Below are 12,719 nucleotides of genomic sequence, written 5' to 3' on the forward strand. Positions count from 1 at the left end.
TAATATTTCTGTAGAAAATGTATGACTATTCACACTAAGGGAACATTCAGTTATAAATAACCTGAATTCCATTAAGGTCAGATTTTACTACTAAAGGAGTTAGGAATGACAGATAGGGGATTGGGGCCTGTAATGACATGATAATTTGAAATCTAGTTCTTCATATTTTATATCTAGTTCGGAGCCAGTGTAAACTTTTGGTCTTTTCCTTCCACAAAAAGGAAACAGTTTATTTAAAATTAAAAATGAAACAGTATGTTTTATTTCAGAAGGTAAATGTAAAATGAATTAATCTGTGAAACTAAGTTAACCATATTATGATCTTCCTCTAGAACTTGCCTAGCTCCAGTCTGGTTAAAAATTACATTACTTGGTGAGACAGTAAAAGACATCCGATCAGCCCCAAGCTTTTAGCGGAAGCATCCCTGGGGACTTCAGGGCTTTGGGTAGCAGGAAGCCCTGTAGAAGATCAAGGAGCTGCAGCATATCTGAGTTGGGCAAACTTCAGCCTCAGGGGATGAAGGGAAAGAGGCCAAGGAAGGATCTGTGTGTGGGCACTGTTCTCTTGCCAGGACAGTAAGATTTCTTCATAAAGCATTTGTATTAGTTCTTGCTTGGGGGCTGCAAAACGCTTAACATCGGGCAGGGGGAGGAGCTGGTGGCAAGCCAGAGCTGGAGCGAGAACAGCAAGGGAAAAGGGCGCCCAGTCACGCAGAAGTTGGGTGACAATAGGGCTGAGCCATCTGTTCCTGCATCCATCCCAGAGGGTTAGGTACCTTCGTGGGCGGAGCCTCCTTCGCGTCCCGGGTCTGGGCGCCTAGCTCCCCCAGCACCAGGCAGAAAGCGGCGGCCCCGCGGAGCTCGGACCGCCCAGCCTCTCCCAGGCCCACAGCCCGGAATCGAGCCCCCGGCCCAGGGCGTCCTCGAGAGGCGGGGCCGGATCCCCCCGAAGCGCAGGCCGGGCCCGTACTGGCGAGCGCCGCCGCCGGCCTCAAGCGCGGGGCGGGCCCCTCGCGGCCCCCCGTCCAATCCGCTTCCCCGACGAGCGCGGGGCGGGCCCCTCGCGGCTCGGCGTCCAATTCCCGCCCCTTGGCGGCCGGGAGCGGGCGGGCAGACGCGGCTGCGGGCTGCGGCGGAGGCGGTGAGGTGCGGGCGGTGAGGACGGCCTGCGCCGCTAAAGTAGCATTCCCTCCCTCCCTCCCTGAACGCTCGTGCTCGGGGCGAGGGAAAGTTCAGTGGTGTAGAACACAGTGAAATCGTGTAGAACCGCAGAGGTGTCCGGATTTGGCGGGGGTGTGGTGTCTTTAAGCGTCTCGTCTGCAGGTCTCCGAGAGGTGTCCCTGAGGTTGGGCCGCTAGGCTGATCCGTCGTGGTGCTTGGTTGGATTTCTCTCACTTGGTGGCTGCTTGTGTCTGCCAAGCTGTCCTTGGGCCGGTGGGAGGAGTCTCCGAGCTCTCTTTCCCTTCTGCTTTGATCCCTTGTCCCTCTGCGACGGGTTCCCGGCACCGAAAGGTACTTTTTATCTCGTGGACCTAAGGGAAAGTGCGGTTGTCTGAAACCTAGGTAGTTAATCCTGTAATTTAATCCTGCTCTCTAGCAGATGGACTTTTTTTTGCGTGTGTTTGCAGTGATTCACAAAAGTTTAAGTATGGGGCCTCCCAGCTCCTAGATTGTCTGCCTTGCGCTTTCTTTCACCAGCTTTTGTTAATTTTCTTCTCTGAAATGTTTAAGCTTGTCTCTTCCTTCCCACAGTCACCAGCCTAGTTCAGTTCCCTGTGGTCTCAAAACAAAATTGTTGCAACAGGCTCCTGACAGCCTTGAGTTCATCTTCTTGGTGTACTGGTAGGTGACAGTCTATTCCTTCACTTACTGTTCCTGGTTCTCTTTTCCACTTTCTGTGAGTTCACATTGTATTGCCCCAGGAATTCCACTCTAGTTAAGTCCATTATCATTTTCTTAATGTTATTGGAATTATATTGTTTAACTTAATCTTTGTAGTTGAGAATTAAAGACAACTCTTCGAGAAAGAATCTGATAATTCATATTTTAAAGGTGTACCAACTGTTGGTGAATTAAGCACTCTAGTGGGTATGGAATTAGTACTCCTGTTCCCAGTTTTCTAGAATCTATTAAGTGGCAGGGAGTTCCACAGAGAATAGCTTATCTTTTCTGTGTGTATTAGTCTTCTATTGCTGCCATAACAAATTACTACAAACTTATCAATTTAAACAACACAAATTTATTATCTCACAGCCTCTGTTGATCTGAAGCTGAGTACTCTGCTTAGAATTTCACAGTGCTGAAATTAAGATTTCTGTAGGTCTGGGTTGTTTTCTGGAGGCTCTGAGGTAGAATCTACTTCCAGGTTTATTCAGGTTATTGGTAGAGTTCAGTTCCCAAACATGGGTAGGAAGGACTGCATGTCAGCTGGGGCCATTCTCAGTTCTTTAAGGCCACCAGCATCTTCAAAGCCAGCAACAGCACCAGGAATCTTTCTCATGCTTTAAAACTGACTTGTCTTCTGCCACCAACCAGAGAAAGCTAAAGCTCTCTGGTCCTAAGGACTCAAGTTGTTAGATTAGATCCACCTGGACAATATCCCTATTTTAAGGTCAGTTCTGTATTACGTAATCATAACCATAGGAATAATGATCTCATCTTCACAGTTTCTAGGGATTAGGGGTAGAATTTGGGGAAGGGGGGCATTCATAGAAATTCTGCCTACCAAAATGTGGTTGTTTCAGGCTGTATTATTTTATTTTTATATTGTGCTTTTGCAAGCATTAAAAAAAAAATCCTGACTTTTATCTAATTACATGACTAGCCACTCTAAGATGAGGAAAATCACTTAAGTCACCTTGGAGCACATGGCTAGTATCTGTACTTTGACCCACATCTACATTTCCATTAGGTCCAAAGCCATGGTTATTGATGGTCAAAATTGAGAACAGCCAGTCATCAGATAAAAGCAGAAAAACAATGAGATCATTGTTATTCCTCATTTTTGGGCTGTTTATATTAGTGTATAGACTAAGCTCTTCTCCCTAACACAGAAAGCCCAAAATACAATGGCATGAATAAAAGTTTTTTTTAAAACAGGTAGGAGGTAGGAGACCAGGACTAGTAAGGAGATTCTAACAACCTCAATATATGGCTTCCATAAGTGGATCCAGGTGCTATTCCAGTTGGCACTATGTAGCAGACAGTGAAGAAAGTGCAGGGAGAACACATGTAGTCCTTTTTAGGAACATGACCTAGAAGTGACATATATATCACAAGGCCACAGGGAGCTCCAAGGACGGATAAGAAAGATACAGCTGGGTGGTTGTATACCCTGCTAACATTTGGGATCCTAGTAAGAAAGCAGAGGGGAAAAGGTATTGGCTGAAAATGGTTTCTGCCATGCTCTTATTTTTGATAATATTTAATTTTGTAACCTCTTATTTTTTTCTTTAAAATTTTGTTTTGATGTAATAATTTTGTAACCTTCTATGAGTAGAATATTTTGTTTAGCTTTTCTGTTTCAAAAAGTAATATTTGAAAGGACAGGAATTTCTAATTCAGTATTAATGTTCCTTGATTTCTCTGTTGCTATTTTAATATATAATTTATAAAGACTTCTTTGAGAAATCTCATTTTTCATTTAGCACTTGTATACTTTGTTCACTTTTTGAATTAATTTAATTTCTTTGATGAAAATGCATTGTGTGGAAAATGTTCAGGATTGCTTCGGGATACTTAAAATCATTCTGTTTAGGCCTTGTGTCCTCTGTGCAATTAGGTTTCAGCAGCTTCTCATATGATTTATGTACTCTGTAGCTCTACAGTTGCATAACACTTCTATACCTCTTTGTACTTTGCTCTTCAATTTTTCTCTCTAACCCATAATCCTTTTATACACATCCACTCTCACCTACCCATCAAGACTTCCTGCAGGTTCCCTCGCCCTCTATCTCTGTTGCGTTTGTATAGGGCAGAGATTGTAGTCTTAACAGATGTGGGTTTGAGCCCTGGGTTTGACCTTAGGCAAATCACTAAATCTCTCTGAGTTTTGGTCTATTCATAAGTAAAATGGCAGAGAATGGCATTTTCAGAGATAACATGAAGGTTAGGGTGGTAACATTTTCTGTATCATATACTGCAGCACCTGGCAAATGGTAGGTGTTCAATAAATGGTCCCACTTACCACTCTTTGACTTCTAGCACTTTGAGTCTATGTTCTCTCTCTCTTTAAGTTTGTTTTCCGTATATGACAAGTTTATAAATTCCATAAGAACTAGGACTAAGTCCTGGATATACTGTGGTCCCTAAATATTGGTTTATTGAATTGGACCTAGCCTATATCAGAACATTAATGAGATTGAAGTTGCGAGGGCTGTCTCTCTCTTATTTAGTTTTCCTATTGTGATTGTATCATGGAAAACCAATTGACTGAATCAACAGAAGAACGAACATTTCAGTACCAGGATTCTCTTCCATCACTGCCTGTCCCTTCACTTGAAGAATCATTAAAAAAATACCTTGAATCAGGTATGTTCATAGTCTTTTAGTATGTGTTAATTTTGTTAGCTATTAGAAAGCTATTACACTGTTAGAAGTTGATGAGGGTCTAATTGCTTCTTTCTCTAGGCTCATAATTAAAGTTGATCCTTAACGCAGAGGTCAGAGGTGCTGACCTCCACATAGTCAAAAATCTGTGTGTGACTTTTAACTCCCCCCAAACTGGACTACTAATCGCCTACTATTGACTGGAAGCCTTACTGACAACATAAACAGTTGATTAACACATATTTTGTATGTTATATACTGTATTCTTACAATAAAATAAGCTAGAGAAAAAATGTTATTAAGAAAATCATAAAGAAGAGAATATATTTGCTATTCATTAAGTGCAAGTCGATCATCATAAAAGTCTTCATCCTCGTCTTCACACTGTGTAGATGGAGGAGACGGAGAGGAATTGGTTTTGCTGCCTCTGGGGTGGAAGGAGGTAAGAGGTAGACAGGGAGATAGGAACATACTTATATTCTTATATTACTATTTATTGGGTCTTTTAGTTGTAGATGTTATAAATTCCTAAAAAGATGTATATGTAGCTCTCTTATACCCCGTAACCCTCTCTGCCCCCAACATAAATAAATTCTAGCATACCCACATTTTCCCTCTCATTCTCTCAATCTAGTTGTACAAAATCACCATTTGGGATTAAATCAGTAGGCACCTGATTTAATTCAGGATTTCACCTGATTTTAATTCTTTTCCTGACTTAATTAACCCGACCAGGGTTTATGATTATGCAGTTATTCACAGGTGAACCACGCATTATACTTTGATTACCTTTTGCTGCATTTTTTCCCCTCATTTTTCATTTGCTTTGTTTTCATGAATAGTTCATTCCCAAAAACTTCAATACACTGAAAACCCCTGAATACATTTAAACATGTAAGAGATTCTGTCAGTTTCTTTTCTTCTTGGAGACATCCTGGAGCTCTGTGCTGCTCCTCTAATCAGCGGTAGCTTTTCTGGAGCTTGCTGCACAGCTGTTATCCCGGGGCTTTCACTTGGCAGTTCCCTCCACCGCTCCCTCGTGTTGAAGTCTCTGCTTCCTGAAATTTGTGTCTTCCTCTTTCTTGGTTTACTCCCTTATTTTGATACATCTTCAATAGCTACCTGAGAAAGGATGTTTGAGAGAAAAAGAAATGTAAGACCTAAAAATATATTTATTTGATTGTTTAGCTAAGTATAGAATTCTGAGATGGAAATGATTTTTCTAAAGAGTTTGGAAGGCATTGTTTCTTGCTCTTGAAGTCTGATGCCACTCTGATTTTTGATGCTTTATATGTGACCTATTTTTTACTTTAATCCTTTTTCTTTATTGCTAGCATTCTGAATTTCTCAGTGATGTCCGTTGGTGTGTAGTTTTTTTTCATTTATTTCTCTGAGCACTCAGTGGTTCTTTTATTTTTTTAAAGTTTGTACTCTTCAGTTCTAGGGAATTTTGAAAATAATGTTTCTTTGATAGTTCTCCCTTCTTTGCTCTCTCCTTTTGGGACTGAGTCCTTTTGGTCTAAGCTTTTAATTAAAACATTTTCTTCCCTTTCATTATTAGTGACTTTCCTTTTGGGCTGTTTACTCTTTGATATCACCAATCTGTTTGTTTGTTCTCTGACTCCCATGTGAAAGACTATCCTTAAATCCCTGGCAATCCTTAGTTATTCTTATTAACACATTGACTGCCACACTAGAAAAAAATTTTTTTTCCTTGGGGCCACAGTGTTTTAGTACAAAAACAGAATAAACACTTTGAAAAAGAAAGGATCCTTTCTAATTTAATGAAAAAAAAATTTTTTTTATTGTTTTCTGTGAGTTATATGCAACTTGAAAAATAGTTCATGGGGCTCCCAGGGTAGAGTTGTGTGAGTTAACATATACTTCACAAGGCCCCAGACTCAAAATTGGCGTGAGTTAAATACAACTCACTTGGCAGTTAATGTGTTAGGGAGACTCTAAAGACTGACTAGGAAGTCTGCATGCATGAGTAGGACCTGGGAACTAGTGGGCCTTATTGTTGGGTAATAGGGCAGAGACCTAGTGATTGCATTAGGGCATATCCAAATACCAGTGCCCCTTTCTCTTGAACTGAGCAGGTTCCCCAAATAGGAATCCTCTTATGTCTTGACTAGAGGGGCATAAGTCAGTGTTTTGGGAGCTGAGCGGGGGTAGGGGGCTGGAGGACTCCTCATTTAGGGTGTATACTTTTATTGTAATTCCCCTTTTTTCAGTATGGTTTGGAGTCCATGTGTTCTGTCTTGTCTGGTTCAACTTCTCCTATGAGTAAACCACTTGCTTTTTGCTGGCAGTGGGAAGAAATTGCCTGGCTTTATAGAGTAGAGGAAATCTGCAAGGGGCAGTGTGGATGAGGTGGTTGCCTAATTGCTGCTTTTGAAGACTTTCAAGCAATTCCTCTGTCTTTAGAGGTACCATGTGTCTTGAATTCTTGAACCTCTCTTGGGTTCTAATGCAGGAATTGGCTTGCTACTTAATCTGCACCTAACCCTCCTCCTATCTCCCACCACATTCCACTGCCCAGGTTTTATATATTAACTTTCTCTATTCTACAGAGGCACTCACCATTTTCCTCCGTTTTCTAATTTGTAAAATCCTAGCTTAACTTGTCGGCTGTCCTCTTTTCTTTCATTTTCTTTGTCCTTGTGGATTTTTGCCTTTTTTTTTTTTAATCACTCTACTGTCATTTTAGTGGATTTAGAAGGAATGGAGATAAATCTATATGTTTGATTCATTTTGTTTAACTGGAAACCCTTTGATTTTTTTTTTTTTTTTTTCAGACAGAGTCTCACTTTGTTGCCCGGGCTAGAGTGAGTGCCGTGGCATCAGCCTAGCTCACAGCAACCTCAGACTCCTGGGCTCGAGCAATCCTCCTGCCTCAGCCTCCCGAGTAGCTGGGACTACAGGCATGCGCCACCATGCCCGGCTAATTTTTTTTTTTTATGTATATATATTTTTAGTTGGCCAGATAATTTCTTTCTATTTTTAGTAGAGACGGGGGTCTCGCTCTTGCTCAGGCTGGTCTCGAACTCCTGAGCTCAAACGATCCGCCCGCCTCGGCCTCCCAGAGTGCTAGGATTACAGGCGTGAGCCACTGCGCCCGGCCCGATTTTTTTTTTTCTTTTTCCCCTGTTTTCTCTCATGTACTTTCAGCTTTCATCTGGGAATTCTAATTTCTTTTTTTTTAATCACTGATTATTCACTCTTTTTGAGTATTCACTTGTACTGTCTCTGAATATGGCTATTTAAATTGACTTTTACAGATTGCCAAGATTTTGAAGAGGCACAAATCAAAGGAAGATATTAATGTCTCCTGATTTATTTTATAGTTTAATTTTCAGAAAATTTCTTTTTCATAGACAGGGACTTTGTATCCTCTTTTTTTTGGAAGGAAACCATTATTGTCCATGAGGCACCCTGACCTATTCTGAGTAGTATTTATATTTGCATATGTATTGCATTTACATACATAATGTTCAAGGGTCTGATTTGAACATTAATTGAAAGTTGCTTTAATTTCTCTTAATTGTGGCTAAACAGGATTTACTTCACTAGACTAATAGTTAGATAATAGTCCTGCCTCCATAATTTTAACTGTCATCTAGAATGATTTTAAAATAATTTTTTAGGAAATTATCAGATTACATAATATCCATTGTTTTATTTTTTACAGTGTTTTTCATTGTTGCTTTTCAACCATATTCTTGTTGTGAACTCTCGTAATTTATTGTACTGCTGTGATATTTAATATAGTACTACTGTGTTCTACCTATCTGATTCTTAAGGTTTGTGTAAGTAATAATAGTGGTAGAAGTGACTTAGTAGTACTTGATGTCTAAATACTTTAACATGTATTTTTTTCTTTATAGTAAGGCCATTTGCAAATGAAGAAGAATACAAGAAAACTGATGAAATAGTTCAAAAATTTCAAAATGGAATTGGAGAAAAATTGCACCAGAAATTGCTTGAAAGGGCAAAAGGAAAGAGAAATTGGGTATTTGTTATTATACTTATGATTGACAAATTGATGATTAAAGAATGAGAAGTAAAAATGTACTTAGCTTTCATTTTTAAATTATTACTGTAAAATTTTTTGCAGTCATTATTGTCTTTATCATCATTCAGAAGAATGAATGAATCACTTAACTCTGGGGAGTTCTGAGTGTTGTGGGTGGGTCCCTGTCTTATCGTATGGGAACTTGTTAAAATGCAGATTTCCTGGGATCATTGATTCTGATTCAGTATGTATGGAATGGGGCTTAGAAATCCTTATTTTAAAATGCTGGCGAGGTTCCTGAACTGTCATAGAAAGTAACAAGCTGAAATGGAAAAACTAATAGCATTGTAATCCTCAGCATTGTAGGTCTGTGAGCATGTAATGATTTAAGTGCAAAAAATAAAACATCATAAAAAAAAGAAAAATCCTTATTTTAACAACCACTCCATGTGGTTCTGATTGAGGTGATTTGTAGAACATGCTTAAGAGAAAGATTTTGTCCAGATGACTATAGCCTGAGAAAAACTCACTAAAATACACATCACGTATGTGGCATAGAAATATTTAAACCATAGAAAAGAGAGAAAAGGGACCATTTAAAAAATTGGAGTGGAGAATGGTTATGAATATTTTGTGTTAGATAAATTGATGGAGAAGATGTTATAACAATTATTGAGGGTCTAAATAATTTTCCACAAGGAATCTTTGAATTCTTTAGCTCAACCACTTCTGTACTTTGCTATCATGAACCAGAGGATGAATTTTCACAATTAAAAAGCATTGGCTTAGTCTGTAAATAATAATTGTAACTATCTTTTAGTTTTAGAAATAAAAAGGAAGCTGATTTTTTTTCATGGGCCATTGCTGTCTATTATGAAATGATAAAATTTTATACCTCCAGATTCCTTTGTTCTTAGTTTTGAGCCTTGAGTGATTTTAAAGTGAGGTAAAGGTACAGAAATTGTTCTGCTTGTATCCTCTTTGCTTATGTCTTTTTCTGAATTACTAATTATAATTTACAATATCAATTTCTTCAAAAGGAACTCTAGATAATTTGCTAAGATGTGCTTACTTACACATAAAATTCAGTTGCATATTGTAGAAGAGGGGCACATGGAAAACAGTGTCTGTGAAAAATCTAAATTGGTTTTAAGCCTACCGAAAAGTTTTTCTGATTTAGTATTTCAGTTTTTGTTTGGAAAAGGAAATTGTAAATGCATTAATAACTGCTATTATTAGGTAAGGATTTATAGGCTAACTATCATACCTCAAGTACTCTGAGAAAACACCTAAGTACTTTGTTGGGTATTTTTGGTTCTGATGTAGGTGATGTGTAGACCATGCTTACAAGTCCTATTTATGACTTTAATATGATGATCTGTCTGAAGGTGCCTTTCAGTGCTTTCCTGTTTCATGCTTGGATAGTGGAGTTAAACCAAGTATCAATAATATCTAAGATCCTACAGTTCCCCACCCCCCCAAAAACAAATCACAATAGCATTTTTCAATATCTATGATGATTTAAAACAAGAGAACATGTTTTTTAATTAATTATTTATTTATTTAGAGACAGAGTCTTGCTCTGTCACCTACGCTAGAGTGCAGTGGCATCATCATAGCTTACTGCAACCTCAAACTCCTGGGCTCAAGTGATCCTCTTGCCTCAGCCTCCCAAGTAGCTGGGACTATAAGAGTGCACCACAATTCCTGGCTAATTTTTCTGTTTTTAGTAGAGATGAGATCCTGCACTTGCTCAGGCTGGTCTTGAACTCCTGAGCTCAAGCAATCCTCCGGCCTCAGCCTCCCAGAGTGCTAGGATTATAGGTGTGAGCCAGTGCACCTGGCCTTATGTTTAAGTGTTGAAGAATAATTAAAGAACAAATGTAGCTTGCTTCTTCTATTGCCAGCAGTTACACATTCAGGTGTTATGAAGAACTTTAAGCTGATGATCTCAATTTCTTTTAGCTGGAAGAGTGGTGGCTGAATGTTGCCTATCTGGATGTTCGTGTACCATCACAACTGAACGTCAACTTTGCGGGTCCTGCAGCTCATTTTGAACACTACTGGCCTCCAAAGGAAGGCACTCAATTAGAAAGAGGAAGTATAATTCTTTGGCATAACTTGAACTACTGGCAGCTATTAAGAAAGTACGGACACTTACGTGAATTTACTATAATAACAGGTTTACCTGAAGTCTCAGGTGGCAAAATGTTGAGAAGCTTAATTTACTTATTTGAGGATGAATACCACAGTTGTGACTGTTTGGTTTTTAAGTTTTACAATGACTTCTTGATCAAAGTACCTTTTTTTTTTTTTAAACAGAGAAAAAGTGCCTGTTCATAAAGTTGGAAATACTCCTCTAGATATGAATCAATTCCGAATGCTGTTTTCTACTTGCAAGGTTCCAGGAATTACTAGAGACTCAATTAGGAGTTATTTTAGGACTGGTAAGTAAAAATGTGGGTATATTTTTTAGTAAAGGCATTGGAATTTCGGTATTCTTGCTACCCAAATTTGGGTAGTTTTCTACTATGACAGTGTGTAACACACAATTTTGAAGAATATTTCTGTTTGGGCTTTGACAAATCAAAGTCTTTCTGTGAATCTTATCTTCGAGTCATTCTAATTAGTTTGTATATAACTTATGGGAATGGATTTTCTCTTTTTTTATTTTATTTTTTATTTGTTTTTTTGAGACAGAGAGTCTGTGTTGCCAGGTTGGAGTACAGTGCCGTCATCAGGCATAAGTCACTGCTCCTGGCTGGGAATAGATTTTCTAAACTATGTTTTACATGGTTCAACACAAACCTGATGCTTATATTGTATCATTTGAGAAATTAAAATGTAGTTGGAAGAAAAGAATTATGAATCAGCATTAAGGAAATCCTAGAGCATGTGATCTCGGTGTTTCTACTCTCATTCTTTATTATCCAAATTATCTTTTTGCTCACTTACATGTGCTCATGATGCCCCATTTCCCTTTGTGAGTATACTTTTTTTTCCTTATAGGGGGTGAAAGCCTGGAGTCACTCTTCTTGGGGGTACATCACTTCAAATTAACTCATCAAATTTTTGTTTTTACTGGCAGTTTAATGGCAATTTCTGCTTGGTGTCCTAGCATATTTTGAAATGGAAAATTCTGCGGTAACTGCTGGGTTCCAGTTACTTCAGGAATTTTACTTTTTATGAATTTAATTACAGTTTATAATTACTGCAGAGTATAATTATGAATGATTATTTTTCTTATATAAAATTTTCTGTAATGTAAAAATTCTGGCCATACACAATGGCTCATACCTGTAATTCGAGCACTTTGAGAGACCCAGGTGGTAGGATTGTTTGAGGCCAGGAGTTCAAAACCAGCCTGGGCGATATAGCGAGACCCCATCTCTACAAAAAATGAAATTAGAAAATTGGCCAGACACGGTGGCTCATGGCTGTAATGCTAGCACTCTGGGAGGCTGGGGCAGGAGGGTCACTTGAGGTCATGACCAGCCTGAGCAAGAGTGAGACCCTGTCACTACTAAAAATAGAAAAAATTAGCCGGGCATGGTGGCACATGCCTGTAGTCTCACCTACTGGGAAGGATGAGGCAGGAGGATAGCTTGAGCCCAGGAGTTTGAGGTTGCTGTGAGCTAGGCTGATGCTACTGTATTCTAGCCTAGGTGGCAAAGAAAAACTCTGTCTCAAAAAATAAATAATTAAAATTTAAAAAATTTAAAAAATATAAAATATTAGCCAGATATGGCAGCACATGTCTGTAGTCCTAGCTACTCGGAAGGCTTAGGCAGGAGGATCACTTGAACCCAGGTGTTCAAGGTTACAGGGAGCTGTGATCATTGCTACTACTGTACTCCAGCCTGGGTGATAGAGCAAGACACTGTCTCTAAAAGAAAAAAATAAATAAAAATAAATTTATAGCCAATCATGCTCATAGTGTGAGGGATATGAGTTTACTTTCATGTAGAACTCACTTCTTCCTTATAAACCTCTTTAGATGCTTGAGATATTTAGTGCTCTCAAGCCCACACACATTTACTTTGATGTTGTGAGTGGAAGAATTGAAGGGATTAGAGAAACTGGTTTATTCATGGCAAAAAGTTTAATGCCCAAATATGAATGAACAAGATGAACAGTCATGCCTTTCATCCCTGTT

General features: G+C 39.0%; 1 protein-coding gene across 4 annotated transcripts in view; it reads left to right on the forward strand.

Annotated features, from left to right (window-relative positions):
- The first annotated feature begins 1,096 nt into the window (after positions 1-1,096).
- CROT (carnitine O-octanoyltransferase) overlaps positions 1,097-12,719 on the forward strand; it is a 37,448-nt gene continuing 25,825 nt past the window's right edge. For 3 of the 4 annotated variants that reach the window (XM_045564690.1, XM_045564692.1, XM_045564693.1), the window contains exons 1-6: positions 1,116-1,512; positions 1,753-1,842; positions 4,395-4,530; positions 8,436-8,560; positions 10,529-10,710; positions 10,886-11,010. In XM_045564690.1, coding sequence (XP_045420646.1) covers positions 4,416-4,530; positions 8,436-8,560; positions 10,529-10,710; positions 10,886-11,010 — 547 coding nt within the window. In that variant the 5' untranslated portion in view covers positions 1,116-1,512; positions 1,753-1,842; positions 4,395-4,415. Of the gene's footprint in view, positions 1,513-1,752; positions 1,843-4,394; positions 4,531-8,435; positions 8,561-10,528; positions 10,711-10,885; positions 11,011-12,719 lie in introns of all 4 variants that reach the window. The other variant, XM_045564691.1, reaches the window with a different exon arrangement.

Source organism: Lemur catta, chromosome 11 (assembly GCF_020740605.2).
Source record: "Lemur catta isolate mLemCat1 chromosome 11, mLemCat1.pri, whole genome shotgun sequence".
NCBI lineage: Eukaryota > Metazoa > Chordata > Mammalia > Primates > Lemuridae > Lemur > Lemur catta.